This window comes from Protomyctophum parallelum, assembly GCF_964188405.1.
Source record: "Protomyctophum parallelum genome assembly, chromosome: 22".
NCBI classification, from domain to species: domain Eukaryota; kingdom Metazoa; phylum Chordata; class Actinopteri; order Myctophiformes; family Myctophidae; genus Protomyctophum; species Protomyctophum parallelum.
Window position 1 is genome coordinate 31,369,798 of NC_139714.1, and position 21,416 is coordinate 31,391,213.

At 44.5% G+C, this 21,416-nt stretch overlaps 1 protein-coding gene across 2 annotated transcripts in view; it reads right to left on the reverse strand.

Moving 5' to 3' along the window:
* The window catches only part of LOC310853533 (serine/threonine-protein kinase WNK1-like), a 144,658-nt gene that overhangs the window by 118,700 nt on the left and 4,542 nt on the right, over positions 1-21,416 (reverse strand). For both annotated transcript variants that reach the window (XM_083757915.1, XM_083757914.1), the window contains exon 2: positions 18,685-20,106. In XM_083757915.1, coding sequence (XP_083614041.1) covers positions 18,685-19,593 — 909 coding nt within the window. In that variant the 5' untranslated portion in view covers positions 19,594-20,106. The remainder of the gene's footprint in view (positions 1-18,684; positions 20,107-21,416) is intronic.

Genomic DNA, 21,416 nt, shown 5'->3' on the forward strand with positions numbered 1-21,416 from the left:
TTCAGCAGGTTCTATGTTCCCTGCTTACACCAACACTAACCCTAAGGTAAGGTTCTATGTTCAGCGGGTTCTATGTTCCCTGCTTACACCAACACTAACCCTAAGGTAAGGTTCTATGTTCAGCAGGTTCTATGTTCCCTGCTTACACCAACACTAACCCTAAGGTAAGGTTCTATGTTCAGCAGGTTCTATGTTCCCTGTTTACACCAACACTAACCCTAAGGTAAGGTTCTATGTTCAGCAGGTTCTATGTTCCCTGCTTACACCAACACTACCCCTAAGGTAAGGTTCTATGTTCAGCAGGTTCTATGTTCCCTGCTTACACCAACACTAACCCTAAGGTAAGGTTCTATGTTCAGCAGGTTCTACGTTCCCTGCTTACACCAACACTAACCCTAAGGTAAGGTTCTATGTTCAGCAGGTTCTATGTTCCCTGCTTACACCAACACTAACCCTAAGGTAAGGTTCTATGTTCAGCGGGTTCTATGTTCCCTGCTTACACCAACACTAACCCTAAGGTAAGGTTCTATGTTCAGCAGGTTCTATGTTCCCTGCTTACACCAACACTAACCCTAAGGTAAGGTTCTATGTTCAGCAGGTTCTATGTTCCCTGCTTACACCAACACTAACCCTAAGGTAAGGTTCTATGTTCAGCAGGTTCTATGTTCCCTGCTTACACCAACACTAACCCTAAGGTAAGGTTCTATGTTCGGCAGGTTCTATGTTCCCTGCTTACACCAACACTAACCCTAAGGTAAGGTTCTATGTTCAGCAGGTTCTATGTTCCCTGCTTACACCAACACTAACCCTAAGGTAAGGTTCTATGTTCAGCAGGTTCTATGTTCCCTGCTTACACCAACACTAACCCTAAGGTAAGGTTCTATGTTCAGCAGGTTCTATGTTCCCTGCTTACACCAACACTAACCCTAAGGTAAGGTTCTATGTTCAGCAGGTTCTATGTTCCCTGCTTACACCAACACTAACCCTAAGGTAAGGTTCTATGTTCAGCAGGTTCTATGTTCCCTGCTTACACCAACACTAACCCTAAGGTAAGGTTCTATGTTCAGCAGGTTCTATGTTCCCTGCTTACACCAACACTAACCCTAAGGTAAGGTTCTATGTTCAGCAGGTTCTATGTTCCCTGCTTACACCAACACTAACCCTAAGGTAAGGTTCTATGTTCAGCAGGTTCTATGTTCCCTGCTTACACCAACACTAACCCTAAGGTAAGGTTCTATGTTCAGCAGGTTCTATATGTTCCCTGCTTACACCAACACTAACCCTAAGGTAAGGTTCTATGTTCAGCAGGTTCTATGTTCCCTGCTTACACCAACACTAACCCTAAGGTAAGGTTCTATGTTCAGCAGGTTCTATGTTCCCTGCTTACACCAACACTAACCCTAAGGTAAGGTTCTATGTTCAGCAGGTTCTATGTTCCCTGCTTACACCAACACTAACCCTAAGGTAAGGTTCTATGTTCAGCAGGTTCTATGTTCCCTGCTTACACCAACACTAACCCTAAGGTAAGGTTCTATGTTCAGCAGGTTCTATGTTCCCTGCTTACACCAACACTAACCCTAAGGTAAGGTTCTATGTTCAGCAGGTTCTACGTTCCCTGCTTACACCAACACTAACCCTAAGGTAAGGTTCTGTGTTCAGCAGGTTCTATGTTCCCTGCTTACACCAACACTAACCCTAAGGTAAGGTTCTGTGTTCAGCAGGTTCTATGTTCCCTGCTTACACCAACACTAACCCTAAGGTAAGGTTCTGTGTTCAGCAGGTTCTATGTTCCCTGCTTACACCAACACTAACCCTAAGGTAAGGTTCTATGTTCAGCAGGTTCTATGTTCCCTGCTTACACCAACACTAACCCTAAGGTAAGGTTCTATGTTCAGCAGGTTCTACGTTCCCTGCTTACACCAACACTAACCTTAAGGTAAGGTTCTATGTTCAGCAGGTTCTATGTTCCCTGCTTACACCAACACTAACCCTAAGGTAAGGTTCTATGTTCAGCAGGTTCTATGTTCCCTGCTTACACCAACACTAACCCTAAGGTAAGGTTCTATGTTCAGCAGGTTCTATGTTCCCTGCTTACACCAACACTAACCCTAAGGTAAGGTTCTATGTTCAGCAGGTTCTATGTTCCCTGCTTACACCAACACTAACCCTAAGGTAAGCGGGGACCATAGAGCCAGTGTCACTCCCCGTCTCTCTCTCTCTGTCCCCGTTTCCTGTCAATCTACATCAGTGGTTTACCAAACCTTCAAGTTCAAGACCCAAAAGGAGACCGGGAAACCAAACCAGTGAAATGCAGCGCGAAGCAATGTGTTGTGAGCTTGTCGAGTTGCTCTTTTCACAATTTTTTATTTATTTTTTTATTCATGGAAATGGAGATTATTTTATATATTTTTTTGTATTGTATTTATGAAATACTTTTGGAAAATGTTGGAATTGTTTTTAACCCATTCTGAACGGGAACCCGTTTTGGTGTTAGCATCATGTTATGCTTTAGCATCATGTTATGCTTTAGCTATTGAAAAATAGCAGATCTACAAGCTCATAGCGCGCCACCGAGTGGCGCGCTACGAGCTTGTAGGTCTGCTATTGTTTTTTTTTATCGAAGAACGACTGACATTTTTAGAATCTGATCTCAGGTCAGAATGGGTTCATCAGACCAGTGTGTGTCCAGTGGAAAACCTCGTATGAATCTGATCTCAGGTCAGAATGGGTTAATTAATGTAAAGTTGTGACTTTTTGAATTTATTTATGTAGAAAAAAAAGAAGAAGTCATGTTCATTTGAGTCCACATACATGCATTCCTCCTCATGCAGGTGTCTGCTCTGCTGCAGCACGTTGGTTGTGTTTTGCCCCAGGTTGCGGCACAATGCTTTGCATGTATAATTACTTATATGGGTTTGACTGGTGGCTTAGCCAGTTAGACCATAATTGTCGCTGTCTGGAGGAAAACTTGCATCTCCAAAAAACGGCATGACACAAGTACGGTTCAATGTTCATGAAATGTGTGAAAATGTTTTTAACCCATTCTGACCGGGCACCCGTTTTGGTGTCGGCATCATGTTATGCTTTAGCTATTTAAAAATAGCAGATCTACAAGCTCATATCGCGCCACCGAGTGGCGCGATACGAGCTTGTAGGTCTGCTATTTTTGAAAAATCGAAGAGCGACTGACATTTTTAGAATCTGATCTCAGGTCAGAATGGGTTCGTCAGACCCAGTGTGTGTCCGGCGAAAACCTCGTATGAATCTGATCTCAGGTCAGAATGGGTTAAAATAATTCCAACTGATGCAACGTAGTCATTATGTAGTCACAAGCCGTTATTGATACGTTTCCATTGTTCAATATTTATAAAAACCCAGACTTATTTTTATTTATTATTTTTTTAGATCGGCTACTTGATCAAACATTCACATATTGACATAAAAAAAAATGACCTAAAAAGTTGAAATATGGCGATACAAGGTTTCTGCCCGGCCTTGTGAATTGCGAGGACCTCACTCCCGAGTTCGACTCCGATTCAACACATCCCTTTGATGCCATGATAAAACAATACATATACATATATGCGGCGGCATTTGATGCACATCAAGCAATGTGAATTCAATTATGACATGTTGGTGCTTCAAATAGAACACATAGCTTGTCTCAGTGTGTGTGTGTGTGTGTGTGTGTGTGACGCGTGCACGGAACCACATGTACTATAGTACAGCTGTATCGTTGTCTTCAAAATTATCACTTCATCTCGCTCGCTCAAAGTATGAAATGTGTTTATGCGTGCAATATTTTGTTACATTTACACACATACACACACACACACACACACACACACACACACACACACCTGGGTAACCTGTTCTACGGCAAACATCTACATGAAGCAGCAAACACACACACACACACACACACACACACACAGTTGCCGGTGACTAACTGTACACACACACTACACTATCCAGTGTGCGTATAACACACTGTGTAGGCTGACTGACGCAGACATTGTACATGCAGTACATCAGACTCAAATCCACTGCCATAGCCGATACCAATTCATTGATGAAAGATGTGTGCTCATATTACTGGTGATAGAAATGTATTAATACTTTGCTGAATCTTCTATTTTCAAAAGATATAGAGATTTGCTCTATTCTTCTTTTTTACCTACACATTATATGACATGCCTGAAATATGGACGCCAGGTTGAACTGGTTAAGTTAAGCGGTCAAACTTGGCCTGAGTCAAACTAATTAGACTCTGAGCTGGGTGTGACGACACACCTGTTATGCATCGATAAATCACACACACGCACACAAACGCACACACACACACACACACCCTCCATCATAATGGCATGTTTGATCTGCTCTGGTTGTAAACTTCTTGTTTCTGTGTTATAATAACAGCTGACATGATATACAGCATTATGACAAGCAGCAGAGTTTCATGTTATCTTGTTGCGCTGGAAATAAAGACTAATCTATCATGTAGGCCAGTCAATCTAAGCTACACAGGGACGTGACCCAAAATAAATTGCAATAGTAATCGTCGTTTACAACGGCAATAGCCATCGTCACAAACGTGATGAGGTCAGGTGATTGAGGTCATCACATTTGGGCAAGTGGCTATGGCCGAATTTAGCCCAAGGAGTGTTTTTCGTGCAAAACTAATAATAATAATAATAATAATAATAATAATACCTGGGACTTATATAGCACTTTTCTAATACCCAAAGACGCTTTACATGTGTGGTTTTAATGTTATTTGGATGACCTTAAGGATCATAAAAGAACCTACTATTGTAATTTATTTTGGATCAAATCTTAGATTGTATTGAAGTCTGAGGAAGAGCATTGTGCTCAAAACGTCTCAGTCATCACTGGAAGAAGGAGGAGGCTCCTGCATTTAAGCACTGGTTAAATGAAATGACTAGTACACTTCATCTTGAGAGAATAAGGCATTTCCTGAGAGACAGGGAGAGACAGTTTGATAAGGTTACCATTACCTGAGTAGAAACAATTAATAGACAGGATACCATTGATATGGTTGACTGACTGTACACCATTTTCTTTGTAACCGTGGTTATATAAGATATATAAGCGAGGCAGTTCGCTATGGGACGCGTCCAAGCTTGGGCGCGGACAACATAAGTACTTTAATATACTCACATTCTATTAAACCAAGAGAATGGGTCTCTCTTGCGTCATGGCGTAATACGAGCCCTCTCACCCGAGGGCATAAAAGCACGTATTCGCACATGTGCTTTATTCCGACACTTTTCTCCTTCTGCCGTGGTCAAGCAAGAAGGGTATCCTGGCGAACTGCCTCGCTTATATCTCTTATATAACCAAGGTTACTGCGTAACCTCCAGTTATATGAAGATCTAACGCTCGTGTTTTCCATGAGCTTTCTATCATCTTATTATATAGTATGCAGTGTCACTGAGCAGTGTGGGTGGGAGGGCTAAGGGATTTATTTCTCTTTTGTCTTTTTTCTCTTTCTATAATTTTTTTTAAAATGTATTTCATATCATAATATTTGTAACAATTTATAATCTGTTCAATAAAAACATATTTGACAAAAAAAAGTCACAATCATTCATTTGTGCAAATAAAGGCACTCATCACTAGCATCGGAGCCCAGTGTCTTCATTCCTTATCCTAATGTTGTATTGAGCCTGTAACACACTGTGGTTAACCTATTCTGACCTGAGATCAGATTCATACGAGGTTTCCACTGGACACACACTGGTCTGATTAACCCATTCTGACCTGAGATCAGATTCTAAAAATGTCAGTCGTTCTTCGATTTTTCAATAGCTAAAGCATAACATGATGCCAACACCAAAATGGGTTCCCGGTCAGAATGGGTTAAGGCCGTCATGATCATGACATTCTAATTGACGAGTAAGTGTCATACAAATAATTGCAATTAATTATTGCAATTATCTAACCCTAACCCATTGTGTTTTGGGGATCAAACATTGGAACATACAAATAAAAACAATCTGTTTGCCTTGTAGGCTAAACAACAATTTCACAGAGCAGAAATGATAAAACAACAAATATTTAATCATTTTACATTATTAAAAATAGATGTGGCACATTGTGAACACTTACAGATTGGCTATTATTACCACAGTGTTTTTAAATGTACTGGTTTCAAAATATTAATATATACAGTTGAATTTATATATGATTGCAAAATAATAAAAAACTAATTGTGATCAGTCACAAACACACACACACACACACACACACAGAGTAGTTCCGGAGCAACGGATTGTGTGCCCTGGTGTTCCCCTAATGCATGGGTTTTCAACAGGTGGTCCGTGGACCACTGGTGGTCCATGGAGGTATTGCATGTGGTCCCTGACCATGCATTTAGTAATGTAGGATTTGTTTTAAATGTTCTTTCCACTGTTGAGAAACCGTCAACTAGTGACCTGTGATGAGTCCATCCATGTAGTCATTTACTGAGAAGTTCAAGTTCAAGAAATTCAACAGAAAAAGGGAGTTAGAATCTCAAGAAGGGGGAAGTGCACCAGATTGTCTGGTTGAGTCATTATTATTAGGACATTTTACCAGTAGTAGTCAACGGTTGAGAAACAGTGGGATGTATACACATGGGATGCATAGCAAGTGTTAACTTACAAAAGCACTAATCTTAGCCCATATCCCCAGTTCCCCACCCAACACAATAGTGGTCCCCAGGTTGATTCGAAGTCAGGGTGGTGGTCCCTGGTTCACAATCAGTTGAAAACCCCTGCCCTAATGGGACTGATCGAGGGTAGCTACTAGGACGTAAGTCGGGCCTTGATCACCACGGCTGGGTCACCTGAGTGAGGGGTACCCGAAACCCCGATGACCTCAGGATACATCACTGAGAATATGTCCCAGGTGCATCCATGCAATGTTTTTTCGTTTTACAGGACGATGCAGAAAGTGGAAATGGGACAAAGTACCATGGGACAGATTTTGACATATATTTTGGAAAAATAGCAAACATAGCAGATCTGCAATACAGACAGATGTGTGCGGTGCGATGTGAGTGACACGTTGCTAGTTTTGAAAATAGAATATTATATTATTTAAATCTTGCCCACCTATACAGTACATGTTTACAAGAGACATCCAAACGCCCCACCCCCAGCATGCTGACACACACATCAAGTGCATAAACACGTGCACACAAAGACATGCAGACAATCAGTGTCCTATAGCAAAGACCCATACAGGTCAGACAAAGCACCAGCATGACTCGACACAAAAAGCACAATCTGTGTTTGTGCATGTGTGTGTGTGTTAGAGTTCTCATCGGGCCCAAAAATTAAGGCCCGGCCCTAACTGGGCCCTAACTGATCAGGCCCTAGGCCCGGCCCGGCCCGGCCCGGCCCGACTAATTAGCATAGATTCTAGGCCCGGCCCGGCCCTAAAATGTCGGGTCGGGTCGGGCCTGGTCGGGTTCGGGCAGAGTTTGAGAACTCTAGTGTGTGTACAGTTGGTACAGTATGTAAAGTACAAGCCTACATGTAACGCACACGTACAAACGATTCCCTTAACCCATTCTGACCTGAGATCAGATTCATACGAGGTTTCCGCCGGACACACACTGGTCTGATGAACCCATTCTGACCTGAGATCAGATTAAAAAAATGTCAGTCGTTCTTCGATTTAAAAAAAAATAGCAGACCTACAAGCTCGTATCGCGCCACTCGGTGGCGCGATATGAGCTTGTAGATCTGCTATTTTTAAATAGCTAAAGCATGACGTGATGCTGACACCAAAATGGGTTCCCGTTCAGAATGGGTTAACCCATTAATGGGATATTTCACTTTTTTAAATAAAACTTTTGGTCAATTCTATCGTGAGACAGATTCTACAAAATGTCTTCTAAATCATAACAGTTTTCAGAAAAACTTGGTATATCAGTGCTGCTCAAGCACTGGACCCTCAATATTATGTGTATTTTCAAAAATAGCAGATCTCCAAGCTCATAGTGTGGCACAAAGTGACATGCTATGCACTTGTATATCTGCGATTTCTTAATAACATAAAAAAAGGACACAGATGCTCTCCCGCTTTTAATGGGTTAAAGTTACAATCCCTAAACGGTTCCCTTTAACGATTTGAATACATTTTAAAATATATATAAAATGTTGGCCGTTATACATTTTCATGAACACAAATTCAACTAGTGGGAATGTCCATGCACAATTTCCCTCAAATTGCAGTCTGCGTTCATGATTGGAGGCATTTTGTTCAAAACGGACCAATCCTGCAAACGTTGGAAGGCAATCTTAGCCAATGGGGATTGAATATGGGAAAGCGGACAGATCCGTGTTGATCACATGACTATGGAGATAGTATATACCGATTTGCGTGATGTTTGGATAAAATGTATAGGAGTAATGTAAAGAAATGTGTTTTGCAAAAGTCGGCCTCATGGTGGTGCTATAACAGGCCGTTGTGGAAAAATGGGGGCAGAGGTTCATCGTTGGCATCCAGGGAGTGTGTGTGGCAGGCAGTGTGCACAGTTTGGCGTTGGCCGGAGATTAGCTGGTAACAGACGGACACACACACGGAAGGAAGGACAGACGGAGTGCAAAACATACTCTCCCCCCATGCCTTCGGCCTGGTGGAGACAATTATACATACAGTATTGCCTATAATATTATTGAACTCGTTCTCAAAGTGAGGTACAGGGATCCTCTGGGTCACTTGAAGGGGTTCCAAATGAACCATTATGGGTCCATTTCACAGGTCTACAAATGGTCCCATTAAAAGGTTTGAGAGCCACTGACAAGTGTGATAAACGTTTACTGAAACGGTTCCAAATGTGATCCGATTCCTCCGGCCCCAGATCCCAACACTAGTTACGTGATGATAAATATAACACAACACGTAGATACACACAGGATCAAGAGTAGCAGCTGTGAAGTGCTGCTATGAAGTCCTAATGTTGCATTGGAAGACAACTTGTTAATTTCACAGCTAAGTTAGCGAACGTCTCTAAACCGTGGGGAAATAATAAACGTTTTTTTTAACTAGCCCTGGGCTTACTGTAGTTCAGGGTTTAGCTTAGCGGACCAATTTCATGGGAAAATAATTATGCTAGCTAGTTAAAAGGTCAACAGAATAATTCTGTGTCCTCAAACGGAAATTATGAACCATATTACCGGTATTACACGTCTCCATTGCCAAAGGCTTTGTTGTTTTTTAATTGTTTATTTGTCTGCATAGTTGTGGTGTGCCATGGTTCCCAGTTCCCACACAAATTATTTTACTATCTTTAGTCGCATACTAATGACTGTCATATGCACAAATAACATTTATAAAAAGGGATGAAATAGAGAGATTAGGCCTGAAATGACCATTACAATTATTTGTTTGCGTAATACTGCATGATTATTAATCACGACCCTGATGGATAGACAGTTTGTACAACATGTAATAACCCTTGTGTGGTGAGAAGATGAGGCCATGGTGTAACACCTGACCAAATAAAGATGTTTGCATGAATTGCAAAGTTTCACAATTATAGCCTTTGCGAAATGGTGCCATCATGGAGTCATCTCAATTTCCCTCTGTCATTAAAAATAAAGTGATAAAATGGTGGGGTGGGGTGGGGGGAGGGGGGGGTTGACAAATCTCTTGTCCAGGGTGTTGTTGGCTGTTTCATGGTATGAAACCTTAGCCGCGTGCAGGGTTAATCTGAGCTCTGCCGTTTGCCAAGTAACAACGAGAGGATGCACTGAAGAGAAATGGACATGCTGGCCTATCGCAGGTACCGCAGCTCGAGCGGCACTGGGTCACAGCGCGCCAGCCAATACACGACAGCGGCGACGCTCGTTCATGACACGCACGCACGCACGCACACACACACTGTCACACTCTGGTCTGAGTGAAGGTAGTGTAGGCCAAAATTGGCACTGAACCAGCTCTCAAAATACTCCCAAAATGCTCAAAATGGCAAAAAATAGCAGGCAGTCTTTTCTATGCAAAAAAACAATCCGTTTTATTCACCTTTTGAGTGTCCACATGGAATGGTGGTTACAAGAAATACACAAAATAAGTAATTACATTCACTGGCCTGGTTGGCTCTATAGGTCCATTCTCCTGCCTGGGCAGTCCTACATTGACTCTGTAGGTCTCTTCTCCTGCCTGGGCAGTCCTACATTGACTCTGTAGGTCTGTCCTCCTGCCTGGGCAGTCCTACATTGACTCTATAGGTCCATTCTCCTGCCTGGGCAGTCCTACATTGACTCTATAGGTCTGTCCTCCTGCCTGGGCAGTCCTACATTGACTCCAAAGGTCTGTCCTCCTGCCTGGGCAGTCCTACATTGACTCTATAGGTCCGTTCTCCTGCCTGGGCAGTCCTACATTGACTCCAAAGGTCTGTTCTCCTGCCTGGGCAGTCCTACATTGACTCTATAGGTCTGTTCTCCTGCCTGGGCAGTCCTACATTGACTCTAGAGGTCTATTCTCCTGCCTGGGCAGTCCTACATTGACTCTATAGGTCTGTCCTCCTGCCTGGGCAGTCCTACATTGACTCTAGAGGTCTATTCTCCTGCCTGGGCAGTCCTACATTGACTCTATAGGTCTGTCCTCCTGCCTGGGCAGTCCTACATTGACTCTATAGGTCTGTCCTCCTGCCTGGGCAGTCCTACATTGACTCCAAAGGTCTATTCTCCTGCCTGGGCAGTCCTACATTGACTCTAGAGGTCTATTCTCCTGCCTGGGCAGTCCTACATTGACTCCAAAGGTCTGTCCTCCTGCCTGGGCAGTCCTACATTGACTCTATAGGTCTGTCCTCCTGCCTGGGCAGTCCTACATTGACTCTATAGGTCTGTCCTCCTGCCTGGGCAGTCCTACATTGACTCTATAGGTCTGTCCTCCTGCCTGGGCAGTCCTACATTGACTCTATAGGTCTGTCCTCCTGCCTGGGCAGTCCTACATTGACTCTATAGGTCCGTTCTCCTGCCTGGGCAGTCCTACATTGACTCTGTAGGTCTGTTCCCCTGCCTGGGCAGTCCTACATTGACTCTGTAGGTCTGTCCTCCTGCCTGGGCAGTCCTACATTGACTCTATAGGTCCGTTCTCCTGCCTGGGCAGTCCTACATTGACTCTAGAGGTCTGTTCTCCTGCCTGGGCAGTCCTACATTGACTCTATAGGTCCGTTCTCCTGCCTGGGCAGTCCTACATTGACTCTATAGGTCTCTTCTCCTGCCTGGGCAGTCCTACATTGACTCTATAGGTCTATTCTCCTGCCTGGGCAGTCCTACATTGACTCTATAGGTCTGTCCTCCTGCCTGGGCAGTCCTACATTGACTCTAGAGGTCTATTCTCCTGCCTGGGCAGTCCTACATTGACTCTATAGGTCTCTTCTCCTGCCTGGGCAGTCCTACATTGACTCTAGAGGTCTATTCTCCTGCCTGGGCAGTCCTACATTGACTCTAGAGGTCTATTCTCCTGCATTGACTCTATAGGTCTGTCCTCCTGCCTGGGCAGTCCTACATTGACTCTAGAGGTCTATTCTCCTGCCTGGGCAGTCCTACATTGACTCTAGAGGTCTATTCTCCTGCCTGGGCAGTCCTACATTGACTCTGTAGGTCTATTCTCCTGCCTGGGCAGTCCTACATTGACTCCAAAGGTCTGTTCTCCTGCCTGGGCAGTCCTACATTGACTCCAAAGGTCTGTTCTCCTGCCTGGGCAGTCCTACATTGACTCCTGTGCAGTGGCAGGTCCCCCTCTTAAAAAGGCCAGGCCCCTCCCATGGAACAAATCAACCCAGGATTGATTCCACAATCTAACCAGTGGCTTCACAATGTCCAGAGACATCACAGTTCATTCATAATACATTTTAGAGTCACATAATGCACAATATAAATTATCTCCATAATATAATTAAACATAAGTGTCTCTATATATACAAAATCAAGTTGGTGTGTTCCCCACCACACAAACCCACTTAGTATGCTCCCTACCCTGGAGCCAATTAGCAATCAATCATCAATCTTACAATATAGTGTCAAACAAATACCACCCCAAGATAAAATAACACAGGAAACTCATTGTAGTCTGATAAATGGCAGTCAGTGGCAGGGTGAACTGCCACACACACGGTGCTCGTTCGTGATTCCGGTAAAATACCCCCATATCTCCAAATTTACAAAACATTTTAAAACTGTCAAATTCTTTTCTAAAAAGTTTCACAAATAGCAGATCTGGATCAAGTTGTGAGCTCACATATTGCACATTGTGTAGAGATTTCAGGTTACTGCATAAATGTCTTTCTTATGCTGCCAGAAATCCATTTGCAGTCGAGTTTACTGAACTGCACATCAAACTGTTTGTTTGATCTACATCATTGCTTCGGTAGCCAAAATAAGTGACAGATGATGCTCTTTTTGGGGAGCGGGGGTGGGGCGTACTAAAACATCGTCTTGGGAAAGGTTTTCATTGTCAACAGAGCCAAGGCAAATGTTACTCATTTTACTTTTCGGATGTTGATGGATGACAAAATAACCACAAACACAAGATAAATGGGATCAGACTGCACTGCTCAAAGCGTGTTCAGCGCCGATGTCTGTGATTCATCAGTCAGACCATGTAAATGGTGCCCATTTGCTTATTAGCACAGATGGTAACAAGGAACGCTTGATGTTGTTGACAGGGAGAGAACTAAACAGAATGCTTCAAGTAAATTGTGTCGGCAGTGAAGACAAGGAATCACCGGTAGTTGTGGAGAGACACAAGCCAATCAACCGCTGGAGCTCTGGTGCTCTGACTGAGGGCACAGGTTCATATATATTTTTGGGGGGGGGTCGCGGCCTGAAAGGTTTGGGAACCTTTGCTCTAGAGCAGGGGTACTCAACTGGCGGACCGCGGTCCACGTCCGGACCGCGGACCACCTCTCCGCGGACCCTAGGCATCAGGTCAGGCCAGCAAAAAAAAATCTCTCCTAAGCTCAGGCCAGGCCAGCCACAGTCAATTTCAATTCAATTCAGGCAGTGTTGCTGCAGCACAATTACATTGTGTGTCTTATGTTAATGGAGGGAAGAAGTTAATAATATAAATAACATCAGATGGTACATTTCTCATGTGAAATTGCTGCAAAGGCCCCCAAAATGTCCCCCAAGGGCCCCCAAAATTATGGCGCAGTGTGATTTGGATTTGGAGTTCCACTCCGGGCCTGCACTGGTTGGAAGGGGATCTGATTTGTATAAGCTTGGCTTGACCATACTAAACGGGCATAGAGCCCCGCTCTCCGATGGACGCCGCGCATGGGACCGGACCTCGGTCTTATTCAAACAAATATTTGTGGACCTTCATCATTTCTAGTTGAGGACCCCTGCTCTAGAGCAGCGGTCCCCAAACGTTTTTGGCCGTGCACCCCCTGTTGCCTCCTGACCTAGCTGACGCACCCAGTCAACACTCAGTCTCGTTGTATTTGGCCAAAAATGATAAAGACTTTTATATAATTATGGCAAATAATCACAGAATGTCACTGCACTGAGAGACATGCAGCTGTAGACTCCCACGGCTGCTCTATACATCTCCTTACAACAGTGTTTTACAGGAGTTTGCGTTAATTAACGCCATAAAACTGCCATTAGCCTTTTCATGTCACGCACCCCCTAGAGTGCGCATGGGGTGCACGACACGTACCACAGCAGAACCCCTGCTCTAGAGTCTAGACAGCTAACCTGCGTAAGAACAAATGTTTTTCTCCACCTTGGACTTCATTCTGTAGCACCAACGGATGGCGTTTTTGAGCTCTCCTATATTGTAAAAGTGTGTGTAGGTTAAGTGAAGCTCCATGATGATCCCCTAGTTGTTGCACTGGGTCAGAAATGCGGAAACGCACGCACGCACACAAAACACACACGCACACACTCATTCTGCTCCAGTTGTGTTGAAGCAGATCACACCGCTGCTATTTATAGAGCAGAAGAAGAAAAAAACATCCTCCATCTCTAGCTCTCTCACTCTCTCTCTCTCTCTCTCTCTCTCTCTCTCTCCCCAGAGGTAATTGTCTAAGGTCATGGAGAACAGAGCTAGGGGTAAGAGAGGGTGGGAGTGAGAGAGAGTGAGAGAGAGAGAGAGAGAGAGAGAGAGAGAGAGAGAGAGAGAGAGACAGAGAGAGAGAGAGACAGAGAGAGAGAGAGAATGCAAGAGTGATAAGGATCCAGTTGGTGAGACAAGCACACACACCCACCTTTGAGGGGTTCATCCACCAAATGATTGACGTCCTGTCTTTGGAATGTGAGGAATGTGGGTGGGACAATGACCCTCACCAAACACACGCACGCGTGCACACACACACACACACACACACACACACACACACACACACACACACACACACACACACACACACACACACACAGTGGTGTGCAGCAGTATTGGTAAGGCTGGGTCAGTTTACGCTGATGCAAAGAGACACAGAGATGAGATCTATTTTAAACCCAGATCTCTCTCTCTCTCTCACACACACACACACACACGCGCGCGCAGTCACGCACGCGCGACCGACCTATGCCTCTGAAGTTTTGTTTTCAGCCAAGTTCAGCCAATCACAACACTCCATTTCCAGGAAGTCATTAGAATGAAGTGCTTGACGGAGTCGAACGTAATCGACTATATAAGAATACATAAGCAACGGTGGGTGAGAGAACTTCCTCCCTTGCGTTGCGTCGGTTACGCCTTGCGTCTCTCTCCGTCGGGTTGAGATCTGATCCCAAGCCAACGCAACCAAATTGCTTGCGTTGCGTACCTTGCGTCGAGGACACCCTGCCCACCTGGAGGCAGCAGAGAGAGAGAGAGAGAGCAAGACGGCTTTTCCTCCTCTGCTCGACCACTCTTGAAAGAGGACAACACTTCCGCCGGCTTGTAACCGTAAACACGATCGGCATGGATATATTGGAAGTTAAACAGGACAACATGACATCAGCGTTCGAAGCACTGCTTTGCAAACTCGTCTGTGATTATCAGGCCTGGACTGACGTTATGTCCAGTGGACAATGGGTCACCCAAAGAATGGGCTGGACCCAGTCCTGAATTAGAGCGGAGAGAGAGAGTGCGTGTGTGTGTCTCCTAATCCTATGCTTCCATTTGGTGACAATTTGACCGTTTACAGACAAGATCAACAAACCGTGTTTTCCGTTTAGACTGTAATATGCCCGTGTGAACACAATGATTCATTGATTACAGCACTAGCAAAAGACGCAAAACTTCGTCGTGGTGTGAGCTTGTAGATCGGCAGTGGTGTATAGCCTACTTCGATTGATGATAATAGTGTAAAACTCATTATATACAGTTATAACTACATCTCAACTCATAACAACACAAAAGTGGCACATGACGTCAGTACAGTTTATACAATCTAAACATTTTTAACGCATTGCATCCATGTAATAAAATACACCAACTGCCATCTAGTGGGAGAGTAGAATTATAGAATTATAATAGACCGACGCAAGAAACGCAAGGAGTCTGCATGTCTAAAATAACCTTGCGTTTTTTTGTGTCCAAGGAACCAAACGGACTATGTAGAGGCCTTTAGAGTTCCATGCTTTCTTCAAACAGCAATGATTTTGGGGAGAGAGAGAGAGAGAGAGATATGAAGGGATTTCTATCATATGATTTCTCCTTGATACATTCAATCCAAACTTTATATTTAATTTAACCGAAGTGAACGTGTATGACTATGTTAACAAAATGTACGTACACTGTCTTCTATGTAAGTCTGAGTCTGTTGATCTCTTATCTTAACCCATTCTGACCGGGCACCCATTTTGGTGTCAGCATCATGTTATGCTTTATCTATTGAAAAATAGCAGATCTACAAGCTCATATCGCGCCACCGAGTGGCGCGATACGAGCTTGTAGGTCTGCTATTTTTGAAAAATCGAAAGAGCGACTGACATTTTTAGAATCTGATCTCAGGTCAGAATGGGTTCATCAGACCAGTGTGTGTCCGGCGGAAACCTCGTTTGAATCTGATCTCAGGTCAGAATGGGATAATACACTACTAAATTGAGAGTCCACTGTGTAGGCTCGCTGACACTGTACATATCAGTCTCATATCCACTGTCTATACTCTATAGTCTGTTGTATGTCCATATTACTGGTGATAGGTTGTACAATTGATTACGCCCCTGTATTTATATAATTATTATGATTATTTTTTACATTACACTAACCTAGGTCAGACCTACAACATCTACCTATTTTTTATCTTCATCATATTTCTTATATTTATTTCTATTTCAATCTTAGTTAGTGCAACGCTGCTGATGCCTGAATTTCCCCACAGGGATCAATAAATAAATGTCTGTCTATCTACGTCCACATGAGAGAGAGACAAGAGACTCTATTTTCGTCCATGCTAAACCCCTTCCTTATCCCAAAACTACTTTGCCTTTTTTTTTTACTATTTTAAATCAATGTGAGACTGATGACATATTGAAGCTGTGCCACAGCGCACATGTAAACACAACCTAACAAGACTACAACTCCCACAGCGCACATGTAAACACAACCCAACAAGACTACAACTCAAAATGATTATGGAGATATCAGATTTATGCCCCACTGCTTCAGGTTCATGGTTCCTGAGGGAACGTGTGAACTCAATACTGCTGCAATCTGACGGAGTCAGGTTAGAAAACAAGGCTCTAGCCCATTCTGACCTGAGATCAGATTCATACGAGGTTTCCACTAGTGGACACACACTGGTCTGATTAACCCATTCTGACCTGAGATCAGATTAAAAAAAAAAAGTCAGTCGTTCTTCGATTTTTCAAAAATAGCAGACCTACAAGCTCGTATCGCGCCACTCGGTGGCGCGATATGAGCTTGTAGATCTGCTATTTTTCAATAGCTAAAGCATAACATGATGCTGACACCAAAATGGGTTCCCGTTCAGAATGGGCTAGACTTCACAATATACGTTTAGCTGAGGAACACGCCGGTCCTCTCCCAAATTTCAGCACATCTTGCAACTCGATTAATTCTGTAAAATAAATAGCATAGCAATGAGCTAAGTGCTTATATCTGATATTTTCGTTAGCTTCGATACAATTGCACCGTGACATCTTCCGACACTGAAGCACAAATGAACTGGACTAAACTGAGAGACAGAGAGAGAAATAGAGAGATATAGATCGAGATCGAGAGAGAGAGAGAGAGAGAGAGAGAGGTCATCCTGATTCATATAGCATATGTGTGATTCACTGTCCTTGCCTCACCTCACCACACACACACACACAATAGGATGGTTTCAGCGCCAGCATGGTTTGCATAATAGGAAGTACTGTGTTCTTTCCACAGTTTTTAGCTGATAATGTAATAGTTACTTTTCTGTTTTTACCATCCGTCTGTCTACCTGTCTGTCCATCTACCCGTCTGTGTATCTGTCTGTCTGTCTGTGAAGTCAGCATTTCTTTCTCTAACACTCACACAAAATCGACAAGTTCCAGATGCTTCCACAGCTCACCAGTGGCCGTGCCCACCCAGGTTCTGTGTGTGCGTGTGTGTGTGTGTGTGTGTGTGTGTGTGTGTGTGTGTGTGTGTGTGTGTGTGTGTGTGTGTGTGTGTGTGTGTGTGTGTATGTGTGCGTGTGTGTGTGTATGTGTGTGTGTGTGTGTGTGCGCGTGCGTGCGTGCGTGCGTGTACGCTGAGTGAGCAACTGCTGACATGTCGCAGAGTGGTGGGAGTAGGGTTACACACACACACACACACACACCCACACACACACACACACACACACACACACAGGGCCTAGCACTCCAGAAAACAGTTTTTCTGTTTGTGCATGCAAGCGTATGTTTGATCACTATAGGTTAAATTGTTACATAAACATCCACACACGACATACGATAATCCACAAGGGTTACATCATCTGGTCCAATTACATCAGGAGAGTGAGACAGCAATCTCCCAGCGAGAAAGACAGACAGGACAATGGCAATGTTTCTTAAATTAAAAGCATCCACACAAACACACACACACACACTCTTCATTACAGTTATCTCAGCAGTGAGTCAGCTTCCTGTGAAAAACGTTCACACAGGAAGTGTTCTTGAACACAATTTCACAACCTGCCACCTGACTCTCTCACACACACACACACACACACACACACACACACACACACACACACACACACACACACACACACACACACACACACACACACACACACACACACACACACACACACACACACACACACACACACACACACACACTTCAGACAAAGATGCCATATGCCATCCTCCATGATGTCCTATCATTTTAACAAACACAGCCAATTGAAGTTTAAATGTATCTAAATCTGTTTTGCCTCATCTTAAAAGGAATCCATACTATATAATATCTTTAAATTATTAATAATACAATATTACCCTCATCATATGGTCCCTGTTTGATTAAATGCACCAGCATTTACTGTATAGCAAAGCAGCATGGTCATTTTTAGACTTTTCTCAGCTGGCATTACATGTAATCAACATGTTTCTGTATGGATTGAACTGTGTGGAGCTGGCGCATACCTTTAAGGAAGTAAAACTTTAAAGTATTTCAAAACAAGCACAGTGACAGAGCTGAAATGACACGATTGCATCATGGGTGCGTTTGTTTTGTGGTGCTGGCTGGCGGACCTACCTGGAGCTCACACCAGGCCACTTCCACCGTTGTCTCCGTGTCCAGACCTTTGTAGACGGTCTTGAAGGAGCCGCGGCCGATCTCGATGTCGAACTTCAGGAAGCGCTCGTCCGGCGACGTCCCCACTGCCTTGGTCGATACCTCCTCTTCCTCCTGCACTCGTTTCTCGGCCTCCGCCCTCTGCTCCGCCCTCTGCTCCGCCCGCGCCTTGGCCAGTTCCCTGGCCTCCTCCGACAGCTCTCTCTCCTTCTCCTCCACGGGGGAGCCGCCACCGCCACTCTCATCGGCAGGCGCTGCCGCTTTCCCGTCTTTCCCGGCCTGCGGTTTGTCCTCCAGGCCCGCGGGTGGCGCGGCGACGCCGGGCAGTTGGTCTACAGTTCGTTCCGCGGCGTCTAATTCCGCCCGGCCGTCGGGCTGCTGCAGCGCTCCGCCAACGCACACGTGACCACCCGCAGCTGGACACGCTAGTGTGCGCATCTCCTCGGTGACACCAGCAGCATCGCGGGGGGCGGCGGTTGCCGGGGTCCCGCCCACGTGCTCGCCAGCCCGTACCTGAGGGAGGAGGAAGCTGGGCGTCCCCTGGCAGTCTGGAGGAGAGGTGAGGATGACGGTGGCCTTGCTAGGCAGGTCCAGCGCCGTGGCGTTGGAGTCACAGATGACGCTCCGTCTGAAGAAGCGATGCTCGGCTGTTCTTGAGTCGCGGTCCATTGTATGGCGGCGCCGCCTGACCTCTGGCTGGTCTCCGAGCTGGTCCACTAGGGAGTCTGAACTGAGGGTTCCCGAACCGTTCACATTCTTGGGAGTTTGAAGGGCGGGGTCGGGGGGGGGGGAGGGAGTGAGGATGAGAGGAGGAGGAGGGGCAGGGGCCAGGAACTTCACAACTTTGCTACTGCTGTCACTGTCAGACATTCTGGATGTGCTATTAAAGGATCAATAAAAAATAAACTGAATGTGATAAAGGATCAATAAAATAAAACTTTTCTATTAAACTCTATGGCCAACAGGTCTTCTGACATCCAATCGAACTTCAGGAAACTAACCAAAAGGGGCGGGATAAAATAAAATAGTTGGATTTAGGGACCTCTCCTTTCCCCGTCACTCGCCTCGACCGTTTCAACACCAAACACGGCCAGAACTACACTTCCCACAATGCCCTTCTTGTCTGCAGTGTTCAGAGGCAGATGGCTCCCGACCAAGCTGAGAGCTCTTTCTCTTTAGGAGAGAGGAGGGAGAGGAGGAGACAAGGAAGGAGGTGTGAAGGGTTGAACGCTGCGATGAGTCAATACTCCCGTCATCCATCCTGAGACCAAATACCAAGACATAGACGAACGTGACAGCACCTAATGTCCTTTTGCTCGGTTGGGGGGTGAGAAACCCTGAAGAGGCTGATGTTGTAACAAGGTCAAAAATCCGGATGGCAGCCTAAGAAAAAGATAGCGAGAAATAGAGAAAGAGAAAGAGAGAGGGGGTTAGTACTTAGTCCTGACTCCACTACATTTCCCAGAATTCCTTAGCCTGTTTGTAGGAATATATCATAGCTGACATTTAGGCAGTCGGTCAAGGCTCTGGCTTAACCGATTGGTATGGGCTCAAATTCCACTGTGCTCGGTCTCTCATATAAAAAGCCATTGCCCACAACGTGTGGCTTAAATGTGTGTTTACCGTTTAGCAGTGACTAAAATATCGACCTGGACCTCACTTTCCTAGTGTGTTTTCCAACCATCGACGTATCTGAATGATAATCAAATGTTTTCTGTTTAGACTGCCCATGTTCTCGTGCTCTGTTATGTCAAAAGAGGTGACTGTGCAGCTGTGTTATCTAGGTCCTAGGACAAATAAAGATCGGATCAGGAATGTGTATTAAGCACTGTGATACTAAATATCATATGATCTCAATATCATATGACTCAGATGAGGATTTAAAGGGTCAGGACACCCAAAATGACCTTTTCTTAGATTAACAAAAATAATTGTTTTGACAGTGATACACAGTAGTACGATTTGCTCATAGGCTTCTGGTTTCAGTGCGTTCTGCTGTTTGTGTAGCTATTTCTGTCTGTTTCCAAGTTTCTGGGTAGAAAAGAAATATTTGGCATCACTCATTATATTTACATAATATATGTGTTTGATTTTTGCGACATGGCGTAGGCATATCTAATTTATGTGTTTGTTTTACTATGAAATCGTACATTTTTGTCCGTCAGTGAAATCACTCAAATACCCTGTAAATGGAAAAGCCCCCATATATGGTGCCCAGGTCTTGATATGTCATAGTAAATGCGACCTGCTGTCGCCATTAAGCCATTCTGACCGGGCACCCATTTTGGTGTCAGCATCATGTTATGCTTTAGCTATTTAAAAATAGCAGATCTACAAGCTCATATCGCGCCACCGAGTGGCGCGATACGAGCTTGTAGGTCTGCTATTTTTGAAAAAAATCGAAGAACGACTGACATTTTTAGAATCTGATCTCAGGTCAGAATGGGTTCATCAGACCAGTGTGTGTCCGGCGGAAACCTCGCATGAATCTGATCTCAGGTCAGAATGGGTTAAGCCCATATATGGAGATCCCTGATGTCATCAATATTAGCCATCACTCACTCCCTTCTGATCAAATAAATGGCGAGGGGGGAGGAGGGGGGGGGGGGTGTCCTGACTCGATAAATCCTTGATTGCAAACACCAACGAAACCCATTAAGGCATCAGTAAAAAGAATGCAAAGAGTCCCAACT